This window comes from Eschscholzia californica, unplaced genomic scaffold, assembly GCF_041429995.1.
Source record: "Eschscholzia californica isolate CP2 unplaced genomic scaffold, dmEscCali1.0.p SCAF_3, whole genome shotgun sequence".
NCBI lineage: Eukaryota > Viridiplantae > Streptophyta > Magnoliopsida > Ranunculales > Papaveraceae > Eschscholzia > Eschscholzia californica.
Genome location: NW_028238420.1, coordinates 37349629 through 37374228, shown reverse-complemented (window position 1 = coordinate 37374228; position 24600 = coordinate 37349629). Strand labels below are relative to the sequence as shown.

At 37.5% G+C, this 24600-nt stretch overlaps 3 protein-coding genes across 3 annotated transcripts; all 3 read right to left on the bottom strand.

Annotated features, from left to right (window-relative positions):
- Window positions 1–7636: 7636 nt before the first annotated feature.
- LOC147549993 (uncharacterized) lies at window positions 7637–12159 on the bottom strand. Its single transcript, XM_086668849.1, has 5 exons — window positions 11924–12159; window positions 11153–11264; window positions 10321–10435; window positions 8876–9988; window positions 7637–8298 (listed from the first exon to the last, which is right to left on the bottom strand). Exons 1-5 carry the CDS (start codon window positions 12114–12116, stop codon window positions 8032–8034), a joined length of 1800 nt encoding a protein of 599 aa, XP_086524975.1. The 5' UTR covers window positions 12117–12159; the 3' UTR covers window positions 7637–8031.
- Window positions 12160–14549: 2390 nt separating this feature from the next.
- LOC147549992 (Yippee family putative zinc-binding protein) lies at window positions 14550–17517 on the bottom strand. Its single transcript, XM_086668851.1, has 5 exons — window positions 17239–17517; window positions 16210–16253; window positions 15704–15812; window positions 15506–15561; window positions 14550–14954 (listed from the first exon to the last, which is right to left on the bottom strand). Exons 1-5 carry the CDS (start codon window positions 17332–17334, stop codon window positions 14876–14878), a joined length of 384 nt encoding a protein of 127 aa, XP_086524977.1. The 5' UTR covers window positions 17335–17517; the 3' UTR covers window positions 14550–14875.
- A 1334-nt stretch (window positions 17518–18851) lies between these two features.
- Window positions 18852–20719, bottom strand: LOC147549991 (chlorophyll a-b binding protein CP29.2, chloroplastic-like). The gene is made up of 2 exons (XM_086668850.1): window positions 20143–20719; window positions 18852–19378 (listed from the first exon to the last, which is right to left on the bottom strand). Exons 1-2 carry the CDS (start codon window positions 20647–20649, stop codon window positions 19016–19018), a joined length of 870 nt encoding a protein of 289 aa, XP_086524976.1. The 5' UTR covers window positions 20650–20719; the 3' UTR covers window positions 18852–19015.
- Between the last annotated feature and the right edge of the window lie 3881 nt (window positions 20720–24600).

Here is a 24600-nt window from a genome sequence, read left to right as displayed (position 1 = left end):
CTAGGGTTAGAATGTGTTTACCTTTCTCGGGGAAGATGAATGGATGAAGAAACTTATTTTGGACGTCACATGGAAGATGTATTAAGAGCTTCAAGAGATTTTGTTTGATGATTTCTAGGGTTCAGAATGTTGTTTCCCTCTTTATCTCTCTAACTTTGTTGCTGATTTTAGAGAAATAAGGGTAGTAGGGGTTGGAGATTTGGGGAAGATAAGCAAGAGAAGTGATGGAGAGGGAAGAACAAAAAGTTTGACTAAAAGTTATGGAACAGATGAGATAGATGAGTTTTCTCTAGACTAATAACCGACTGAGGTTTTTTGACATCAACAATTGGCGCTAGAAGGAGGGTTGACTCCAATAAAATCATCAATTCGGTAACCTGAATCTCTACTCAATTCTTTATAGAATTACTTTTTGTTACTTTGTGCGAGCTTTGCTTCAGAGATATCTTCACAAAAGGATATTTACATCGAAACCCTGGCGTTCTCCAGCGAAGAAAAACGAGGAGGGGGAGAAGAAAGAAGGAGAAAAGACTTAGATTACAAAGAAACAAGGATTCCCTAGAGAACTTTTTTTTACAATCTACAAAGTAACCTTGAGGACCTCCCCCCCCCCCCCCCCCCCCCCATCTCCGAGATGCTAGAATGACAATCCAGTGACAGTCTACAACACACATTTGGAAAATCACTCTGATGCATCAGTTTCACAACATCAAATTCACCCACATTCTGAGAAAATGCAATGCTCCACCGACAATCTTGCCAAATGGGCGCGTAATAACAGAAGTACAAAAATTTTCAAAGTGTTCTTCGTATGTTGTCGCAATTGTATAGTAATAGTACTGTTACTTATTAATATAATGGTACTTGCAACAAAAAAACGTTGTAAATACTATTTAGCACAAAAAGTCGCAACCTCAAAACCTATTTATTTTTGGCACACTTTTTCTTCAAGTTAGAGCATCTCTAATGCAAAACTCAAAAAAAAAAAAAATCGATTAGTTTACATATCAAGTCTTAGTTGAAATGTCAACACTTGGTTGTTTAAGTGGTTGATAGTGTTGACATAAATTCTAAAACCCGATAAGTCACAAGTTCGATTCTCAAAAGGGGTGGAATTCATAGTTATTGAATTTGGGTTATTAAAGGTATAAATAATAAGTTTGTCGGGCTTTAGACTCTATGTTGTTGGGTTTTTCTTATCACATCTTGATGATGTATCAATAATGTTTTGTAATGACTAAGGTATATTGTAGTCGATTTCTCAAAAAAAAAAATCACAATTGAAATTCTTTTTCCTAAATGACCACTATTGAGAAACTCAATTAAAAAGACATGTACAATGCAATACTCAAAAAATTCCAAAATAACTTAGGTGTCATTTTCTAGATGGGCAGTTTTGTTCTTAATACTTAAATAGATAATTGAGACACTGAAAAAAAATCTCAAGTATTGAATTTCTTCTTGAGACATCTTCGAATTAATAAGCCACATCATCTTAAAATCAAAATTGAATTTTGTATTAAAAATAGTTTTTTGTAGAAGGGAAATAAAAAAAATTCTAGGTGGCTCCTACTGTTTTGCAGTGGAGATGCTCAAATATCCCTAAACAACATTTTTAGTTTTCATCTAACATGGTATGTACATTTTTTTTTTTTTGGAAGACGACTACGATCTACGTACATCGTGATATTTGGCATTATCATAGATGTGATAAGCTCGATAACTGCCCACTCAAACATTAACAAGACAATATAGCCTATAGCCCAAAAAGACAATTGACCTGAAACCCAACAACTTTATTAATATCTACATAATCCTGTTAGGTCCCAATCAGAACAGAAGAAATAAAGATGGATAAAAGAAACAGTATTCTACTTAGGGCTAGAATCAACCACTATTTGATTTTAATTTTTCGAATCCCCTTCTACGTAGCCAGTACATAAGTTTAAATAGAAAGAAAACAACTAGTAACTACTCCCTACTTCTTAGGTCATATCCCAAGATTTCAGGATACACTAAAAGACTACTACTTGAATATAACTACCCACTTCTTGACTTATTCTACTTTGAACTTTGAATACGAAATCAGTAATAACTAAAATACTTTGGGTTCTTCTTTGTCACTCTTTTTGACTTTCTTGGCTCATCAATACCTTCCCCATTAGTTGGAACCTTGTCCTCAAGGTTCAAATTTATGAATCTGTCCCTGATGTCTTGTGAGCTTTCCCAAGTTGCATCCTCTTTTGGTAGGCCCTTCCACTTGATCAAGCTTTCTTCGTGAAACTTGGAGCCTTGTTTGATCCAACGACTATCTAGAATTGCCTCAGGTTCTAAAGTAACCTCACCATCTTCAGCAATGGGTGGTAATGATGTACTTGGTGCGACGTGCTGCCCAATTTTTCGTTTGAGAAGTGAGACATGAAAAACTGGATGAATTCGAGACCCTTCTGGTAGTCTAAGTTTATAAGCTACAACTCCAATTTTTTCTGTAATCTGGTATGGCCCATAAAAAAAACTTGCAAGTTTCTGATAGGCTCTTTTGAACACTGATTGTTGTCGATAAGGATGGAGTTTTAAGAATACCCAATCACCCACCTGGTAATCTATGTCTCTTCTCTTGCAATCAGCCTGTTGCTTCATTCGATTATTTGCTGTGTGTAAATGATCCTTGAGTTGTCGAAGCAAGGCATCACGAGCAGTCAAACTCTGATCTACTTCATGTACGGGACTGAATCCTTCATTGTAGTAAGGAATGGTTGGTGGTGGTCTTCCATAAAGAGCTTGGAAGGGAGTCATTCCCGTTGAAGCATGAAACGTTGTATTGTACCAAAACTCTGCCCAAGCCAAGAAAGAATGCCATTTCCGAGGTTGTTGGGACACAAAACAGCGAAGATATTGCTCAATACAACGGTTAACCACTTCTGATTGTCCGTCAGTCTGCGGGTGATAGGCAGAGCTCATTTTTAGTTGAGTGCCTGACAATTTAAAGAATTCCCGCCAAAAATGACTAATAAATACCGGATCTCGGTCACTGATTATAGAACGAGGCAGACCGTGAAGCTTGACCACTCCTTTGATAAATTTCTCCGCTACTATCTTTGCAGTGTATGGATGAGATAATGCCAAGAAATGAGCTGATTTACTTAATCGATCAACAACCACAAGAATTGTATTTTTGCCTTGTGAAGGGGGCAGACCTTCTATGAAATCCATAGTTATGTCATCCCAAACTTGACAAGGGATTGGCAAAGGTTGTAACAGTCCAGCTGGTGACAATGTTTCAGCCTTAGATCTCTGACATACGTCGCATGAAGTAACGTAGTTCTTCACTTCTTGATGCATGGAAGGCCAAAAGAATTGCTGAGCAAGTCTCTTATACGTTCGAAGTACGCCTGAATGGCCACCCATTGGTGAGTCGTGGTATTCCCGCAAGAGTTGTTGTATAATGCTAGAATTAGGGGGTACCACCACTCGATTTCTGTAAAAAACTAATCCATTACGCCATGAATAAGGGTCTCCAGGGTTTTCAGTAGCCATTTTACTGATTTTCTTCATATAAGGATTATCATGAGCTTCCGCTTTAATTTCCTCCCAAATCTGAGGTCGAGAGACAAATAAAGAATCGAGGATCAGACTACCTGGCAATCGCGATAGTGCATCAGCAGCATTATTTTCACGACCTGGTTTGTATGTGATTTCATAATCATAGCCGAGCAATTTAGACACCCAACCTTGTTGCTCTGGTGTTATTATTCGTTGTTCCAACAAGAACTTGAGGCTGCGTTGGTCAGTTTGAATGTAGAATTTGCGACCCAGCAAATATGGTCTCCATGTTTGGATGGCTTTGATAATTGCAAGCATTTCTTTAGCATATATGGACCAAGATCGTTTTGTGACTCCCAAGGCTCGACTCATGAAGGCAACGGGTCTCCCTTGTTGAGATAAAACAGCTCCAATGCCTTCTCCCGAAGCATCTGATTCGATGGTGAAAGGTTCGTTAAAATTTGGCATGGCTAAAGTAGAGGTACTGGTCATAGCATTTTTGAGTTCCAAAAATGCCTTTTCAGCCTCCTCTGACCATCCATACTTCCCCTTCTTCAAAAGATTAGTAAGAGGACGTGCTATGATGCCGTAATTGCGAACAAATTTCCGATAATAACCTGTCAAGCCTAAAAATCCACGCAGTCCAGATATATTAGTGGGTCGAGGCCATGATAACATGGTCTGAATTTTCGATTGATCCACTTTAACTCCATTTGGAGTTATTATATGACCCAAGTATTCAAGTTCTTGCTGTCCAAAAGCACATTTGCTGGCTTTGATATAAAATTTATGATGCCTTAATATTTCGAAAGCCTTCTTCACATGTTCAAGATGAATGGTCCAATTAGGACTATAAATTAGGATATCGTCAAAGAAAACTAGTATAAACTTTCGAAGATAAGGCCGAAATATGGAGTTCATAATCGCTTGAAAAGTAGACGGAGCATTAGAAAGACCAAAAGGCATTACTAAATATTCATAATGGCCATTATGAGTGCGAAACGCTGTTTTATGAATATCAGTGTGATGGACTCTAACTTGATGATATCCTGCCCGTAAATCAAGTTTGGTGAAGTAGGTTGCTCCATGGAGGTCATCTAACATGTCGTCGATGGTAGGAATCGGGAATCGATCTCTGATTGTTACAGCATTGAGGGCTCTATAGTCTGTGCAAAAACGCCATGAACCGTCTTTCTTTTTCACCAACAAGACAGGAGATGAATAAGGACTAGTGCTGGATCGAATGAAACCCAATTTAAGCATGTCCTGAACCTGCTTTTCTATTTCAGCCTTTTGGAAGTAGGCATACCTGTATGGTCGTACATTGACAGGCTCCGTTCCCTCCTTCAAGTTAATGTGATGTTCTACCTCTCTGGTGGGCGGGAGTTGTGTCGGTTCTTGAAACAAATCCTCAAACTTATGTAGTAGTTCTTTCATTTCCGAATGAACTTCTAATGGTGTTTGATCAACATTTTTCTGGATACAAATGGCAAACATGGAGTTACCTTGTCGAAACTCCTTGGAAATGGCCTGCACTGTTGCTGGTTGTATTGCTTTTGAATCAATGCCTCGCAATATATGCTTTTGATTGTTCCACTGGAATTCCATGGTCAACTCCTTCCAGTTACACGCCACTGTCCCCAATCGCTCCAACCAATGTATACCTAACACCATATCCAATCCAACTAATGGCAAGGCATAAAGAGTAAGATTGAAAGGAATACCTTGTAGCAGGACGTGGACATTTTCAAACCTCCCTTGACACTTTAGTCGTCCCCCATTTGCCACCTTAACATCAACAGGTTTCGTAGGGATGACTGGTAGTTGCAACAAATTAGCTAACTTGGCACTAATGAAGTTGTGAGTGGATCCACTATCGATTAAGACAACCATTTCACGTTGTTTGATTTTCGCCATCACCCGCATGGTCTTGTAAGATGTCCAACCTGAGATTGCATGTAGGGATATTTCAGGTTGAATTTCTTCATTTTCTCCTTCCACCGAATCATGAAGGTTACCTTCTAATAATAGAAGATGTGGCCCACGACATTTATGACCAGGTGTAAAATTTTCATCACAATTAAAGCACAACCCTTGTGCCCTTCTCTTTTGCATCTCATCCCATGTGAGTCGCTTCATCGGTGTTGGTGCTTTGGATTTTGTAGAGGAGTTGAACTCAGCCACATTAGGGGTGCGCATAACTTTCCGATTTCGTGTAAGCTGTTCATCTCGCATTCGTGCAAGGCTGATTGCTTCTTTTAAAGAATTGGGTCTGAACATCCTGATGCCATCTGCTATCTCAGGCTTTAGGCCTCCCATGAAAGTCCCTACAAGAGCCTTTGGCGTCCATCCATGAACCCGATTACCCAATCGTTCAAATTCTTTTTGATAGTCCCGTAAAGAGCCGCATTGTCTAACTCTTGAGAGGGCTTCATCAAAGTTTTCACATTCAGTAGGACCAAACCTCGCCCATAGCTCTTCCTGGAAATTAGCCCAGGTCACTTGCTTACCTTCTTCTTCAAAAACCTTTCTTAACCATTGCCACCATTGGTTAGCCTCACCTTCAAGGTGAAAGGAGGCTAATCCCACCTTTTGTGTTTCATTAGTGCCTTGATATTTAAAAAATTGTTCCACTTTCGAAAACCATTCTGTTGGGTCATCTCCAGAGAATCGTGGAAACTCCAACTTAGCTGTTTTCGAGGAATACGTTGGTCGCCCTCCTTCGTAGTTGTCTCGTGTGTCTTCTTTATTAGAGTGAGTACGAGCAGTTCGATTATTGTTGTTGCTGCTGGACATCTCTTTATGAAATAACAAATTTTCTGAAAGTTTACTAATAGCAGCTTCCATTTGGTTTAGCTTGTCAGCAATACCAAGTTCCATTCGGCTGAAGTTGTCTTGGAGTCCTCCAAATCCAGCCTCCAAACTTTCAATTCTTTCCTTGTTAGTTGTCATTGAATAAAGCTCTGGTACCAATGTTAGGTCCCAATCAGAACAGAAGAAATAAAGATGGATAAAAGAAACAGTATTCTACTTAGGGCTAAAATCAACCACTATTTGATTTCAATTTTTCGAATCCCCTTCTACGTAGCCAGTACATAAGTTTAAATAGAAAGAAAACAACTAGTAACTACTCCCTACTTCTTAGGTCATATCCCAAGATTTCAGGATACACTAAAAGACTACTACTTGAATATAACTACCCACTTCTTGACTTATTCTACTTTGAACTTTGAATACGAAATCAGTTATAACTAAAATACTTTGGGTTCTTCTTTGTCACTCTTTTTGACTTTCTTGGCTCATCAAATCCCAATTCAAATAACCAAAGATTCCACTTTTCTGGGATTTGAACCTGGGACCTCCAGGGGTTCCTGGAGTTTATGTCAACACCTTTGAACCACTTGGGCTACCAACTGTTGACAACATGGTATATACATATACAGGCTTTTGTGGCAATTTTTGTATTGGAGATGCTCAAATATCCATAAACAACGAGCCAATCGCAGTCCCATTGCCGAACTGCAGGTCGGCAATTTTGTAATCTCGAAGACAATAAAAATGCAAATCCACAAATGAGTATGTGCAATCAAACGGCTGAGATGAGGCCACATGGATCTCTATATGACTTTTGTTAAACCAAAGCTTCAAAATGTATGCTACACTTCACTGACAATTAAAAAAAAGGGTTCTAAGGAGTGTCTTTTGAGGTCATCTTAACTGCTCAAGCATTGTAAGAGGAATCCTATTCAACTTTTACTGGCATCCCACTACCTTTGTTAGTTGTAAAGTACAGTTGATTCCTTCCTTTCTGATCTCTGCAGAAAACATTGAAAAGAATCTACAAATTGGACCCATTTTCACCAGAATCCAGGAAACTACTTATCCCCCAGAGTATTATGGTGATGATGAGACTGGTGAGAGGGCTCCTGGAGTCCTATCACATGGGGATGGATAGGCAGGAAGAAGAAGACAGACAGGTCCACTAAGTAGTGGAATTTTGTTAAAAGGGATTTAAATTTGCTTTAATTACACAAGTATAACTAAATTAAATTGACTATAAAACCAACAGCAAATGATTAATAGGTAATCAGGATAACTAAGAACAACGATCGAGCACATTTCAGTATATTAAAATATCAGTGAAGTATCTCAAAGGTTATACACCAGAATCACCAAATCTGCTATTCAGGATCATTAGAATGTAAAAGTTGTTTCTATATCTCACTGAACCAAAATACAGGAATGGTGAAACACCTGAAATTTTCTATTTTAGGTTTTCAGTAGAAAACCAAACTCTCATAATCCTTACAAAAGTTATATATACTTATATAGTATAGAGAGAAGAGAGAGACAGTTGTACATGTACCTCAATATAATCGATAAACCTGCAGAAAGGCACCACAGAGAAAGTGTACCCGACTGCTTTCGCTAATAGTACAAAGAGTAGTATTCACTATACATGAGAGTGACTTTGAAGCATGTCTTTCTTCACCTCCCACTCTGGCTTAATGGAGAAGATCTACCTTCCCTGTCATTGCCAATATCAATGTCTGCTAATTCGTACACGTCCAAACATGTGGTGGTGTTGTTATTGATGCTTTGCTCAGAACTAGCATTACTGCTCGTGGCAATAGGAGAATCGGAAACACTCACAGGCCTGCTTCTTGTTGGTCCTGATCTTACACTATACATAGAGGAAGCTGGAATATTTGTCATTAATGGACGTAAGCTCCCTGGAATTGTTCGCCTTATATCCTGCTCAAGAATAAGTCTGTAGATAAATATTTGACATATTTGGGAGCAGCTGAAATATCTAGGGAAGAGAAGGGAACGTATCGAACAATTGACTAGAGCAGAAGAAACAAAAACAGAAACTCGTGCAGGTAGAAAGATTAACAACCAATTCTGATTCATCTTACAAAACACAATTGTAGCATACCAGATAACCAACATATAGAAAGCAACAAGTGCTTCAGCTATTTTTTAATCTAAAATCATCATATTGGGAAACCCTAATCCCAAAAATGCGGGTATGTTTGACATACGTTCTATGAGAATTATTTCTAGGTCATATATATAATGGCCCATCAGTTGTAATTGTTTCCAACGTAATTATTACCCTAGCAATAGTACAACACATTCTCTTTCAGTCAACTCTTTAGTTCTCTTATGTTTTCTTTTGTTATTCAACATCTATCCTACTACAGACTGTCATGTTGTATGACATTGATGATCTCCATACTAGTAGCCATCCTTGTGTTCTACCAAATTAGCTATTATGAAGTATTATAAAATTAAAAATAAAGTACAAGAGTAGAGAAGTGATACGTACCATATGTCTCATCGCCATGTCTAAGGATTTTTTAGATAGTGTTCTTCCAAAGCCGGATGTATCCAGGGATGAAGATGATTTTCCTGTGGAGTTATTAATGGCAGATCTTTGGTCATCTTGTCTTGGAGGTGCCAGCTTTCGCATGTTTACAACTCTTTCAACCATCTGAGTTCCCATTAGAACAGGGTTCACATCGTCACTGACGTGAGAATATGCTCTGCTAGATGCAGGAACAGAACTCCTGTTATAAATATTGCCATTTGGAGTCCTTCCTCTAGATGGAGAGCATGATTGCCGCCTCGGTTTTCCATTACCATTCTCGGCAGAGGATCTTGCATCAGGAGCTCCAGGCCTACCCCTTGAGGCAGAAACTGGTCTTGCAGGCATTGATGTCCGTAAATTTGGGGGAGCATCTAGTGAAAACCCAGGCATATCTGAGGGTTTCCATGGTTTGGATTTTATTGTGGGTGAACTACCACATGATGGTGGGTTTTTCATTGTTGTGGGAGTTGACTTAATCTCAGAAGAAGACCGAGTGGGGCCTGACAGACTTGATACAGTTGATGGGGTTGATGATCTTCGAGTCGGTGTTGCTGCCCTTGACGTGGATTTGGATGCTGGTACAGTGGATCTGGCTGTAGGTGTGGAAGATCTTGCAGAAGTAGTTGAAGATCGTGCAGAAGGGGTTGAAGATCGGGCTGAAGAGGTTGAAGATCGGGCAGAAGGGGTTGAAGATCGTGCGGAAGGCGTTGAAGATCGTGCAGAAGGGGTTGAAGATCGTGCAGAAGTGATTGAAGATCGTGCAGAAGTGATTGAAGATCGTCCAGTGGGAGTTGAAGATCTTGCAGCAGCAGCAGCTACGGGCTTAGAAGAAGGTAAGGTTGCCCGTGAAGTTGGTGTGGAAGGCCTAGAAGATCTTGAAGGTTGCTTAGACATGGAAGGTAATGTGGGACGTCCGGTTGGAGTTGCAGGCCTAGAACTAGTTGTACTTCGTCCTCCTGATGATGAAGGTCGCCGTACTTCTGCATTTGAAGAGTTCAATCCAGGAGCCAAAGTTGGTGGGCTAGATACTGAGTTGCTCCTTGAAGCAAACTCGGCAGGGGAATTGGCTAACTGCAAAGCATCAGAGTATTCCCAATCAGTTTATAGTGCATTTCAAGCTATTTCTCACTTCATCAAATCACATTTTAAGGCACTACAACTTCTCCAAATAGTAAGTGGTAAAGATGCAATCTAGCAATTGAATTGTAACAGGTGCAGCGACATGAAAAATGTATTTTAGGTTGTTACAGTAAGGTTAGATTTGCACAAGTTCTCTCGTGTTTGTATTATGAGAATATGAGCCCATTCTAGTATTCTACTACTACCACCTGGAAGATCAACATCATTTAGAGTATCTTTTATGATAATAAATACCAAAAGCTCAAATGATTTGGATACCCTACCCTTGACTTTGGAGCAGCAGGATGACCTGCAGGAGTTCCAATTTGGCTCATAACACTTTTTTGTGATTCCATTTCTAGAGAAGGAAACAGAGGAGTGCCAGGTGGTGTTAGAAGCCTGCAGAAAGAGGAGAACATCAATAAAAATTAATGATAAAAGAGTACCCATCTGGTTCATATCTAGTATGACACTTATGCATGAAATCAAAATACAATTTCAAATGCATTGATGTCCCCGTAATAACAGAATACTATCTAACATTCGAACAACATAAGCCCTCTAAACAGCAAAGTTCAGATCAAATAACCATTAATTTTTCTTATATACATCATCTGTCTCGCTATCAAGATGTAGCATAAGATCTAAGAGAATGTCCTATAATTTTTTAAATTCCAATTGGGTGTGTGTATGATAGTCAAGGAGTTAGCTTTATTTACTTGTTCTACTGGGAACTAGATGCAAAATGTATTTAGTAAATTTTGTACCCTCAAGTTTTACAACAAGTTCTCACGATGGACCAATCTTCAACATGATTTTTATCAAATGATTAACTGAGTCAGGAGAAGGAACACTGAGCAAATGTCCACTAATGTAGTATTCAGCATTAAAATCGAAACCCTACTTGGCTATGATTATGTACCAGTACTAAGGGATGTTTGCAAAATTTGAATTAGCAGCAAAGTCAGCATATAACAAAAGGAAGATGGTTATATATCAGAATATAACATGTAGACTACTTTGCTCATAATCAATGTTGAAAAAGTCCCTTTCAGTATAAATGAGCAAACTACCATTGAAATAACATTACAATTCAAAGAAATGATTTTGCATTACCAGTCATAATCATTTTTATCGTTTTCAGAGTTCAAGAAATCATCGGTAGATGTCTTCCGTGCAGGAACAGAAGGCACAATCTTGAATATGGGAGAAGTGCCTGGTTTAGATACTGCAACAACGAACTATCAGTGAGCTAAAAAGAGAAAACAACCATACAGACAACAAAGATAAATATACCCGCCAAAGCTAGCACGACATTGAGCTCTAAGAAAACGTCGATTTGTAGATAAGTTAAAGAGATTGATAAGGAAAATTTTGGTTCGATTTATGACAGGAATCTATCCCAAAACTCACACTTCACTTGAACTATCCAGTCAGTGTTCATCAAGAGGCTAACATTATTAAGAACTTAAAATCAACAAATTTAGAAATTTAGAGAACCTACTTCGACTACACTCTTCAAAATACAAAAAGTGAAGTTGAAACTTGACTATGATGATCACTCTGGACTTTGGACCACACATACATAAAAAGGGTACTTCAAAAAATTGACACATTAATATTTGAAGAAATCAATTTTCCATTTGATTATGGGTACAAGAAAGATCTAACTGGTCAGGTTTTCAACTACAAGAATTGATTGGTATAAGGGTTTGTTGAACTTTATATCAAAATATAATCAACTCAAATTATTTCAAATCTAATGAATAGATTCTGGATGAACACCCAGAGCCAAAATCCTCAAAATAATATTTTTTTTTTTTTCAGTGAGTGTTAAAAAACAACTAACAAGATACTAAAAATGTCAAAAAGACTAAAGTAAAATACCTAATGGAGCATCAAATTCTTCAGAGTTATGAATAAGAAGCTGATTACTCTTTTCTTTCTCACGTTTCCTCATCTCAAGAAACAAAGCAAGTTCTTCTTCCTTCTCTTTCGTCACATTTCCAATTTGGTTTCTCCCTTGTTGTCTCCTTGCTGCCTGCATTTGTGAATCCGGTGCCCTAAAACTACGATTCATCTTCAAATCTTCACTCTCTCACTAAATTACACCAAAATAAAAAGATTTTGGTACAGTGAAAATGATTTTGAGGTGAAAAACATTTAGGTGAAAAGATTTTGAGGTCAAATCTTCAAATCTTCAAATCTTCACTCTCTCACTAGGGACACTAAAACCTAACTTGAAAAACAAAAATCTCCAGATCTAGGGTAGAGGTGAAAAGATTTAGGTACAGTGAAAATGATTTTGAGAGAATGGGAGTGACATTTGTTGCTTCATTTACAAGAATGGAATAATCTAATAAGAAGAAGTTAATAAGGCAAGTGATCTTCAACTGAAAACCTAATTCTTATCTGCTACTTCTGTTATGACGGCGTTTGATTTCAAAATGGAAATCTTTAGCTTGAATCCACCGTCATTGTCTTAGAGAGAGAGAGAGAGAGAGTTATTTAGTTATGAAGAAGAATTAGAGAGAGGAAATGATTAGTTAGGGAAGAGAGAGTGGTGAAATAAAAAGATAATTTTGAGTGGAAGGAACCAAACGGGGCCTTAGAGCAAGTCCAATGGGGAGCGGTCCCAGGGCCCTTAATTCACCTTTTCATTCAAATTTAAGGGCCCGGGCTCAGACCCTCAAAATCAGCTCCATGGTGGAGCGGTCCCGGCCCTTAAATTTTAATGAATTTTTAAGTTTTTAAATAATGTGTTGGATTATTTTTAAGTTTAAATTTTTTTAAGTTTTTTAATGAATTTTTAAGTTTTTAAATTAATGAGTTATTTTTATTTTGTTTTTACAAAAAAAAATAATCCCACCGTTGCATGTGATCAAACGGTGGGATTTGCTCCCCAATGTGACCGTTGGAGAGCCCCAACGGTCCCTTGGGGAGCTAAGGGCCGGCCCCTAATAAGGGGCCGACCCTTATTTCCCTCAGCCCTCCGCCCGGGACCAGTTCCACTCTAATGGGGAGGATGGGGTGTCCCGAGCCCTTAATTTGAATTAAGGGCCCGGGACCGCTCCCCATTGGACTTGCTCTTAAGAGGAGGAGGAGAATGGGGACAAGATCGGTTCATATTTGCTTTTTGAACCTTTCAAACTTTTAGGGTCATATAGGGGTACTAGTTCAATTGATTCCAACATGGAGTGTTTCAACAAAAATGGTAGTAGTAAGAGTTGACCATAGTCATCTTGTAGACTATAGTTATCTTATATAAGACATAGGACTATAGGAGTGAAGAGAATGGGAATGAAACAATATGATGGAAAAAAATAAAAAAGTGATTTCATCTCTAAAATCTATTAGTGAAGCAACAATTATTGTAACTACTCTGTCGTCTAGACTTATTGGTTCTTCAAAAGTAGAGGTTGAAGACAACTGATTTCAAGATAAGAAGAAGTACGAGTTAAAATTAATGGTGTGTTTGGTTGCAGGAATCTTAAGTAGGATTCCTATCAAAAGTGGAATGTGGTAGGAATCATGAATCCTTGGTCTGTTTGGCTACCAAGAATCCTAAGACTCTTGAATCCTAAGGATTCTTAATTCCAAAATTTGTATTGGACCAAAATCCTCCCTACCCCTTAGGATTTGCTATGATTTTGGATTAATGAACTTAAATTTCACACTTAAAGTCAACAAAAAAATGTTTCTTCTACAAAATCATTATTTTTTTCAAAATCATTATTTTTTTCAAAAATCATATTTTTTCTAAAGACGTTTAAAAATACTCAAAGAATAATAAATCATAGGATTCTTAGTTGCCAAACAAGCCAAAATATATTACTTGGATTCATGAATCCGTGGAATCATGAATCCCAAGGACTCATGAATCCGCAGATTCATGATTCCGCCATCCAAACACACCATAAGTTGTCTTAATACTGATAAGAATTCATATGACTGACAAATTTATGTTTCTTCTTCTGTTGAGATAATTTCTATAGTTCTTTAGTTTTCTTGATAAGTTGAGTTGTTACGAGACGATCTGTACAAAATACCTATAGTTATAAATCGAAACAAAATAAGGAATTCCCAAGTGAGAGTAGAGGTGAAATCGAGTCTTGAACAAATGCCCTCTTTGCCCTAGTTCAGATATGAGCAAGCCATTTAAGTTAAAGTGTCAGTCCCAAATTTCCTTAGTCATATCATGATATGTAGAAAAGCTCTTTAGATCTGTAAAACATATTCTTGAATTTTGTGAATTCGATTAAATAGAAACAGATTAGCTTATTGGTATACTACTACATTCGTCGGAAATCCAGTTTGCTTCAAATATTTCCGCTCTAATCATGTCAGAAAGGAGCAATTTGATTCGAGCACTAGATTAACATGTTTATTTAGAACGAGTCTAAATCAATCAGATGCTAGTTCTGTCATTGTTCACTCGGTTATTTGAATTAGTTGAGGTGGTTGGCTAGTCGATAGTCATCAGAATTACTATTATAAACCAAATAACTCCAAGTTGAAATGACGAATACTGCATTGGCTCAGGTTACACTTACAACATCAACTATTTGCGGTTAAGTTCTTAATCGTAAAATCTCTTCATAAATCTGAATTTGGAACTCATGTTGGAACTGTATTGTTCCTACATTTCCCCAAGAAACATGACTACCCATAGGGAAAATGGAAATTACAGTTGCAGTTCATGAGCTGCTATGAAGTAAAATGTCTATAGAATCATATCTAGATAAAGCTAAAGAAAAAACTTTACCATCAAGGTAGAGAATATACAATTTGAGCAGGTATCAGAAATGTAACATTTTTCAAGCAGAAAAATGTTAGTAGTTAATCGTCTCCATCACTTTGAGAGTCAGTGGTGTTGCTCCAATAATCATAGCTCCCGCTTGGACCCAACACCTTAAACCTGTTCACAAGGAGAACAAGAAGTCCGATATTGTACAAAAAGGGTTAGTTTCAACTTCAACGAGTTCACCATTTGTTTACTTCATTGCAATTATCTCTGATATTAAACAAAACTAATAGGGTACTGATACGTTATTTCAGAAAGTCTGATATCTCGTGTCCTGTCACTTGTGTGTATAAGTCTGAAATCCCGTTTGTAGAAACCGTGCAAATTTTGCAGATAAGGAGTAAGAAATTATTTTTATTTTTTTCCCGATGACCCAGTTGTTTGTCCTCGCTTATCTGAACACTCTTAAGTTAATAGTCTCGTAAAGTCTCCAGTTTCCATGTGGCGGACTCGAACCATGGGTTGTGTGAGAAAGCAACCAAACAGCCTCGTCTTGAGCTGCCAACTGCTTGCTTTAGCCATTGTTGTTGAACGTAAGAGTTGTTTGAGTTTATGTAATAATAAGTGAAGTTTTGCAACACTAGCCTCTATGTAATCAAGTTCCGGCAATTTAATCGTATTAAATACAGCCAAAATTGGATATTGATAAGTAGCTATATACCAACCTCTCGAGGATGAACTTCCCTTCTTTGTATCTCTGGATCTTCTCCTCAGCAGCTTCCTGACGGACCAAAAAAGAACATAATAAAACTCAAAGGAATGATATTGTTAATAGTTTTAAACCATCATTTCTAAGAACAAATCGTTTCCGGAAAATTGGCAACCATAAAAGTTTTAAGAAAAAAAAGAACTTCTGAACTTACATATTTCCATCCTACAGCTGAGCCACATCCAACACAAAATATGTCACGAACAGTGTGCATACCCGTAGTCATCATACGGTCTTCTTTCTCACCCACTGTAACATTCACACTGTCAGAAAAAAAATGTAAGTTAATTAGTTGAGACACAAAATTAGCAAATATGTTATGAGGCTCGGAAGATATGAAGTTATGAACTATGAAACAATTTTCTAGGTGATGATGGGTGAAGACAAATATGTAATCTCAGTCTCAGGAGGAGAACTTAATCGTGATTGGTGTGCCAGGAATATTTGAATTTTCTTCTTACATTTTTATGTGCTATTGTGATGATATGTCTTTCAACCGAAAACAATAAATTGGAAAACCTGCACTAACTTTTGTCAATAGTTTGAAAGGTCCAAAACAAAGCAGGAGCTGTAATATAACATCCGTAGAACTAGACCAAGCACCAACTTAATGGTTTTATTGTCCATTTAAAAGGTATAATTTAATAGAAAAATACTTACACTTTAGAAAACAGGTAAGCTTTCCCATATCGGCAATGGAATGACTGAAAACCATAAAAGCAAAAGAAGGGAGTCAATGTTAGCTTGTCGGCGCGAGAAAAGCTCTCTAAAGTGCAACGTCCATGTTACATAGAAGAAGTAAGTACGAGTAATGATACTTGTAAGAGAAAACTACTTGGAGTTTGATTCAACAATATAGGACTCTTTCGTATTAATGTTCACTTTTTAGACTCGAATCTCAATGAGTTTGAATCTCTAATAAAGGAAAAAGTCTCACGACATTAGGCGAAGCTCTGTAGCAAATATTTTTTTTAGTACAAGTAGCATTACCCAGGAATAATGGCATCACTCGGTTTTTATAGAGGTCAAATTATAAGCACCCAAAAAGATTATAAGTGCAACCGGCCTTCAATTGACCAAGATTTAGCCATTACTTTGTTATATGAAAGTGAAACTGCCTCCGACAAAAAACAAAACACTGTACCCATTGGCTTGGGCTTGGGTGTCTAAAACGAGGACAACATCGATAACTGCTAACGCTTGGGTCGTCAAAGGTTTTATCAAGGACAAGGGCGACTCATCTCCGTGGGCGGGGGAGGAAATAGTCCGACTTCGCCACGGAGAGCGTCTGGAGCCTGGGTTGTAGGTGCGAACTGAAGTTTAGTAAGTGCTGAAGCCTTTTGGATGGGCTCCGTCTTCGCCAAGAAAGAAACCCTCTCTGTCTGGTGGGTTTGGGTCTAGGTATGAAAAATGCTAAAATATCAATATCTGATAAGACTTGGATCCTTACAAAGTCAAGCCCCTATGATTGAGTTGAATCACAAATTAAACCCTGAGATAGGCAACCAAGATAAAGAACATCATATGATCATCAACTAAATTCAAAAGGGAAATGACTGTAAAATGCCTAAATCAAGAACAACCCAAGACAGAAAGATTGAAGTATCAAATTGGGTATTCTTTCAATTTTTAAGGTATCAAATAACTAAATAAACCAGTAAAATTAAACACAATATGAAGAAACCAAACCTTAGAAACAATATCGTCTGAAACAGAAAAATGGGTATGACAGTGCTTGCAGCTATAGATACTTCCTTCCAAATCGATCATAAAAATCCTACCCATTTTCTCAAAGAAATTTCACTCCCCTTCCTTCGTTTCCCCAAAATTGAAAACACAAAAATTACCATCAGCTCAATAGGTTATACTTACACGATAGTACAACAAAGGAAAAAGAGAGAGAGAGAGAAAGAAGAGAGAGAAAATTGATTAAAGATTTCTTACCAGAAGGGCAGAAAGCGTTATTACAAAACATAAGGAGATTTTAATGGCTTTTATATACTATTTACAAGAAATTCGCGGTAGACCTCCCCATTAATGTCCAATTGGTGATAAGTCCTCTTTTAGTTGAAAATTATGGGATACTCTTTTTTTTTTTCACTTAAAAATACTAAGATGACCCTAATCTTATTATTGTTCTTTCACTCTCCCCTTCCTCTTGTATCATTATGCCATGGTTCCCACCGATGTTTTGTCGGTGAAACTTCATGTCGCATACCCGTTTTATTCTTCTCTTATAACTATATTCATTTTATCTTACTGATAACATTTAATTAACCTTTAAAAATTAATAAACCATGCAGTACAACTTGACAAAAAATCAGAATGGATTCTGTTATACACTACCTGGTCTGGTAGTTCGACTAGATTGGCACCTATAATCCATTGTTCGGTTCCTTATTCTCTATATCATGTTACATACTTGCTTATACCGTTTTACAAGATAATACGTACGTATGAGGGTTAAGATGTTTTCAACTCAACTTGATGACAAATTAGTTTTGTAGAATTTTGATCCCTTACCTCTCGGTTGGCATCAATGAATCACCTTCAAGAAACCTAAATTGCAATTTATGACTTTTTTTCTTAAATAAAATCAAAAGAACTTGACGTCAAGATGCCCCGGTCTCACCAAAAAAATAAATAAAGCTTACTTGTTTATGAACGCTCAGAGTTGATTGTACACGATTTTTACAATATAACTTTTTTTGTTAAAATTAAACTCCATTGAAACTAAGACAACATATTATTACAAGATTAGTGGTCAAAGAAGATACAGTAATTGAGTTTATCTATATGTTCTTTTCTTGCCCATTTAGCTAGGGTGTCTACTAAAGTATTACAATTGCGAGGAATAAAATGAAAGTAAATAGACGTAAACTATAATTTAATCTCTTGAATTTTATTAAATTCAACATTTTGACCTTAAAGATGATGCGTCAAAATTTCATTGTCTCCTTCTATGATTAAATGGTTAATGTTTCTTTGTTTTTTGCCCACTATAACCCCTCAAGGTTGTTTTTGTTTCACTTTCTTCACTATTACGAGTTAACTTGCGAATTTATGACATGCAAATACAAAGTGAGTCTGGTTGTAATGAAGTTCGAGTCTGTAAAAATGTCTTTCATTATATTCCTCACTTGTCTACTTTTACATTTCAGTACACCCGTTTATGAAAAAAGTTGTGTACTATGGATAGATGACATTATTGAATCAAATATTGCAATTTTTGGACATACATCTCAAACAAAAACAGATGTTATGTTTATTATTTTAATCTATGATAGAGGAGATAAATCTAATTTCTTGGTGAACCTTAGCTTTTATAATTCAACACCAAAGATAACATATATACTTAGGAAATAAAATTAGGTCTAACCATTTCAAATATTGTAGTAGTATTTTACATGATAGAGAAATCAAAATGTGCAACACATGGATGAAATAAGAGAGAGAAATGTAAAACTTAAGATGAGGAGAAGGTGTCAATGATTGTTGTGTGAAGAGGGTCACTCAAGTGGGTAGCCCAGTTGTTTAATGGGCCTTTGCCAGTAGCAGCAGCTTGAACAGCAAAACCCAAGAAAGCAACCATGGCAAGTCTTGCGTGCTTGATCTCAGCAAGTTGAAGGGTGGCCTTCTTCTCAGGATCAGCAGCCAATCCGAGGGGATCGAAGAATTTTCCTCCTGGGTAAATTCTTAACTCTGGGTCGAGCTCGGCGTTCCTCTGGAACTCGATGTACCCGATTATGAGCACCTCGATCCATATTAATGTAGTGATGGAGAAGGGCAGTGGAAGGCCCAAGTAGGAAGATCCATCAACTAGTTCCACCTAAAAGAGAAAAATATCACTAATTCAAGTTACAAAACTTTCAACAAGAAAAAAAAAAATTACACAAACAAGAATTCAATTATTTTCAGGCCGGCAAGCAGGGCCTTTGAGTAGGGCCCATCCAAAAAGAGGCCCATCAGAACAACACATGACAGAGTTACTCACGAGTCACTCGACCCATGCTTGACTAGTTCGAGTTCACTCATGTGTGAGTTGGAACCTTCAAAGGGTCTATGAGATTGTGATTTGGCCCATACTTTATGTATCTTAGATGTTTTTTCTTTCATTTGAATATAACTCGTATAAAATCAACCTATCATTCATTCAAATGAGTAAGCAAAAATAAATATTCTAAACTCCGACTGACTTTGAATTAAATTCTATATCGGGCTTACAGAAATAAAGTAAACACTACCTTAGTACTCTTCTGTAAATTTGAAATCCAACGGATCCCATACGTAGACCCATCTGGTCTCAAACATAGTTGGACGGGACAATTTTAGAGTCTCAATATACATTTAAGTACCAAGAAATGTCATATAGGAGGCGAAACTACATGTGAAACTATATTACACACCATCTCATTCGTCCATGTAAATTTTTGAAAGTTTGATGTTAGGACTTAGGAGTTAGATTTATGAATCGGTTTACTTCCAAAAGTTTTAGCATAAATCACAATGCAAACCCACTAGGTGATTTCTTATATGGACTAACCGCTAACGAGTTGACTTATAGACTTAGTATATATAAAACCGAAAATATACCTTTCCAGCATCTTGCCATGTGACACCAGTGAGTGACTCAACAGCGAGTGCACCGAGTGTAGCGAGCATAGCCCACCTACCATGGATCAGTTCACACTCACGGAATCGTTGCAACCCAAACACCTCACCATAGGGTTGAAATGGAGTTGATTTCACTTCTGAAGTCTCGAATCTGGTTCCAATAACATCACCAGCTAAATTCTTAGCCAAATTCTGATCCAAACCATCAAAATCGTATTGTAAATACTCAGCTGGTTTTCCCAAACCGAATGGGTCAAACCCATAGTCACCAACTAGTGAACCGTCTAGCCACTCTGGTGCTTTCGCACCTGGGAACCAAAGTGGACGATCTGAAGTGGGTGGGGACTTGACTTTCTTTGGGGGTGATTTCTTAGTTCCAAAACCAAACCGAGCTTGAAATCTGCCTGAGTTAGACTGAACGTCGTGTAGACGAGTTCCTAAGAAAGATGAAGTGGCGGCAGCAGTGGCGGTGGTGGTGGCGGCCATGGTAACTATAAGTATAATGTGCTCTAGGAAGATGATGGTGGTGGTGGTGGTTTTTGATGAATGAATGGTTGAAGAGAAAGGTGGAGAATTAAGTTGGGTTATATTTTGCTAGGAATTTTGTGAGGCTAATTGGTTTATCCATTGTGGTTGTTAATGACCATTGGATTTGATAAGCATATCCATCTAATGGTTGTAAAAGTCTAGGCCTTATCTTTGCCTTATCTGGTGAAATTTTGTGTGGTTTGTATATGTGGCACCATTTGTTTTTGTGGTTCTGGTTTGTTGGATTTTTTCTTTGGTACCCGATTGCCATGTGAAGATACTGTGACTCGCCAAGGAGATGAAGGGAAATTGTGAGAATATTTTTGAGTTTGGAGTTTTCTTTCAATGGTTAGTTCTTGTTGGTATGTCTGAAGTGAGTCATCTGAATGAAATAGGTCTGAAATTAACTTGAATTAATCGTTGAAGCGAAATAAACATTCCGATCAGACAAAAACAAAATCTATTAAATTTGACCTGAGTCAATCCAAACCTCGAACCAAATTTGATGTAGACGCAGCGGAAATATAAAAACGATAAATAAAGTAAAGGAAGAACGGTAAAATAACTGAATAAACTTAATAAACTATAAACTTTGATTTGGTTTTCTCTTCAATCTGAATAATAAAATAGACTAGACCTCCTTTTATAGGATAACAAACATTCCTAGATAGACTCAAACTAGGATTCCTAAAATAATAAAATACTCAAAACATAGAAACTTCAAAATAAAGAAATATCAAATTAAAGTAACTTCCTAATCCTATACTAATAAAAACTACTATTATGGCCGAATAGGATGTGGGCACGCGTGGACGTGGGCCCACATGTTTATGCGCCTGCATCAGCACCCTGTTCCCCAGAAGGTTCGTCCCGAACCGACTTTTGGATGGTGTTCAATTCTGTAGAACCTTCTTCAATCGGCAATAGTGACCCAAGCTTGGATTGAGCAAAAGAGGCCTCCCTTGAGTTGTGCATAGGAACCACAATAAAGAACATATAAGGGTGTGCCTGGAATAAAGTGAAAATCCTGAGAGATGCAAAATGTAATCGTTGGGATCTCTCTTTTCTTGAAGACATGTCGGGTAAATATTGTAGGACTTGATTTCGTACTTTGTTTCGTAAGAGGTAAGGATCAACAAATGGAGATGATCGAAGGACAACTCCTCTTAAAACTTTCAGAATTTGAAATAATATATGTCCTTTTCCCCCGATGTAGTTGCTTTGATAATTATCACAAGAAAGTAATCGAATAACAGAATCAACAGAAAAGAATAAATCTCCTGGTCTCCAAATATCCTTCAGTGCAACAATGAATTGTCGAGATCTCTCGTGACTTAGAGGCATGTCCTTTGAAACACATTGTAAAACTTCTAGAAAACAAATACTCAATTCTCCGGGTTTCCAAATGTAGTTACCTTGATAATTGGCACACGAAAATAGTCGAGTAGCATAATCAACAAAGTTACATACGCCAATGATATAAGAAGAGAGAACTCCATTTGAAATCCCATAACTTGTAGAGACATCTTGTATCCATGGTGATTGTGTAACAAGTATTTCTTCCTCAGCTTCCTTCGTTAAATTCAGATTATGACTTTCCTCTATTATGTTTTTGTCAAACACTTGCGTGGAAGATAGTTCCATCTTATTCCTCTTGAAATTGGCTAGTTTAGGTGGTGGCGTAGTTGGTTGGTGGATGGTTTCGGTTGTGGTGGAAAGGTAAGATTCTAGGTTTGATGTTGGGTTGGTTATTGATAGGTTATGTTGATATGAATGTGGTGATGGAAAGTTCAATTCAAGGGTTGGAGTAAACGGTTCATGTGAGTGGTTTAGGTGGATTCGGTTTGGTGTTGTTTCATGGTCAAGGGATTGATAAGGATCACGGTAAGAATTTTGTTTCGTGGTTTGGTCTAGGAAGGAGTTGGATGGGTTTGGGTGTTGATTGTAGACGAGGTCTCCGTGTAATAGGGTAGGGTTGCGATTTAGAGAGGTGCAAGGTGTGTTTGTTGTGTAGTTGATGGGTTCAGCCGAGTAGGTAGTGGTGGTAGGGTAATGTCGGGCTTCATAAGGGACGTGGGTAAAAGATGGGGTGTATCTTGGTTCCGGAATGGGCCAAGGGGAATGTTGGTTAGGTTGATAGGGACGGGTATTTGCAGCCGGATGGGTAGGGTATGCAAGGTGGTTGGTGGTGTGTGGGTATGGGGTCGTTGAGTTACTGTTGTGGACGGGCAGGTGAGGGTAATGGGCAAAGAAGTGTTGATATGCTAGGGTTTGAGTGGGTAGGTTCTGTTGGACGGTTTCTCTAGGGCTTGGTGTTGCTTCGGCTAGGGTTTGGTAGGGTGGTAAAGGGTGGCCGAATATGCTTCGGTTTGGAGAAGTTTCGTTTAGGCTTTGGTTGGGGAAAGATGGGTGATGGATGGTGCTAGGGTTTAGCGAGGATTCAGGGTTTTGGCTTGGTGTAAAATAATAAGTGGAATACGATGGTGGCGTCGGCAAGGGATTTCCAAAAGACTTGTTATGATTTGGTTGTTCTATGGAGCCATAGGAAGATGGAGGGGAAGGAAAAAAAAATATGACTTACTTGGTTCGTCTCCGGGTTCCCAATCATACGAATATGTCGAATTCTTCTTTTGATGATTTTCTTCAATTTGAATTTTGTTTTCATTGTTATGTTTTGAATAGCCCCATTCGTCTTCGGGTTCCCAATCATACGAACATGTCGAATGCTTCTTTTGGTTATGATGATTTTCTTCAATTGGAATTTTGTCTTCATAGTTATGTGTTGAATATTTCCATTCGTATCCAAAATCATCCATATTCGACTCATCGAAATTTTCTGCCTCATAGTAGGAGAAGTTATCTTCTTGTCGATCATTGAAATAAATTTCTTGGTAAGATAAATCATCTTCCTCGCAATTCGATCTTTCTTCAAAAAAACTTTCATCACTATAAGACGAAGAATCCATTGGTATAAAAACTAACCTTCACGAAAAAAAAATCCAGAATTTTGATGGCTCTGAATACCACTTGATGTAGACGCAGCGGAAATATAAAAACGATAAATAAAGTAAAGGAAGAACGGTAAAATAACTGAATAAACTTAATAAACTATAAACTTTGATTTGGTTTTCTCTTCAATCTGAATAATAAAATAGACTAGACCTCCTTTTATAGGATAACAAACTTTCCTAGATAGACTCAAACTAGGATTCCTAAAATAATAAAATACTCAAAACATAGAAACTTCAAAATAAAGAAATATCAAATTAAAGTAACTTCCTAATCCTATACTAATAAAAACTACTATTATGGCCGAATAGGATGTGGGCACGCGTGGACGTGGGCCCACATGTTTATATGCCTGCATCAAAATTTCAACTCTGACTTACAGAAAAAACGAAATTACATTAGTAAATTACGTCTAAGACTATTTTGTTTACGAACAATTGATTTTGATTTGGATATGGGCAAATTTAATATGATAGTCGATAATTAAATAGATAGGTTGCTACAAATTATCTATATTATTCTCACACAGACAATCATTATCATTCTCTATCATATCTTTTTTGACACATGATTTTTCTTGAGGTTTTTTTTGCAACTAGATAGTTGAACCAAACTTTTTCACGATTGAGTTGTTTTCAAACATGGATTAGGGTAGAAATGAACTAGTTCAAACAAAAAGGGTAAAAACGAAAATCGAATTATTTAGTGTTAAAGTTAGTAGATAGGATTATGATTTGGGGCCAAATTTGATTGATAGGTAAACGTAGGGGCCAGATCTTATAATCAGTCATAACTATGGACCAAATTGGAATATTCTTTGTAACCCAAGTGCAACCCGGCGCCTATACGGAATGTGGGATGGAAATTGGAAATGTGACCTTCGTGTGCGTTGGGAGACAC

Coding starts and splice junctions, on each gene's coding strand:
- LOC147549993 (XM_086668849.1), bottom strand. CDS start 12,116: ATGAATCGTAGTTTTAGGGCACCGGATTCACAAATGCAGGCAGCAAGG. Junction 11,265..11,923: donor AGAATTTGATGCTCCATTAG/GTATTTTACTTT, acceptor TCGTTGTTGCAG/TATCTAAACCAGGCACTTCT. Junction 8,299..8,875: donor ACATGGCGATGAGACATATG/GTACGTATCACT, acceptor ATTCTTGAGCAG/GATATAAGGCGAACAATTCC.
- LOC147549992 (XM_086668851.1), bottom strand. CDS start 17,334: ATGGGTAGGATTTTTATGATCGATTTGGAAGGAAGTATCTATAGCTGC. Junction 15,813..16,209: donor GCTTACCTGTTTTCTAAAGT/GTAAGTATTTTT, acceptor TTTTTCTGACAG/TGTGAATGTTACAGTGGGTG. Junction 15,562..15,703: donor CAGCTGTAGGATGGAAATAT/GTAAGTTCAGAA, acceptor TTGGTCCGTCAG/GAAGCTGCTGAGGAGAAGAT.
- LOC147549991 (XM_086668850.1), bottom strand. CDS start 20,649: ATGGCCGCCACCACCACCGCCACTGCTGCCGCCACTTCATCTTTCTTA. Junction 19,379..20,142: donor CATGGCAAGATGCTGGAAAG/GTATATTTTCGG, acceptor TTTCTCTTTTAG/GTGGAACTAGTTGATGGATC.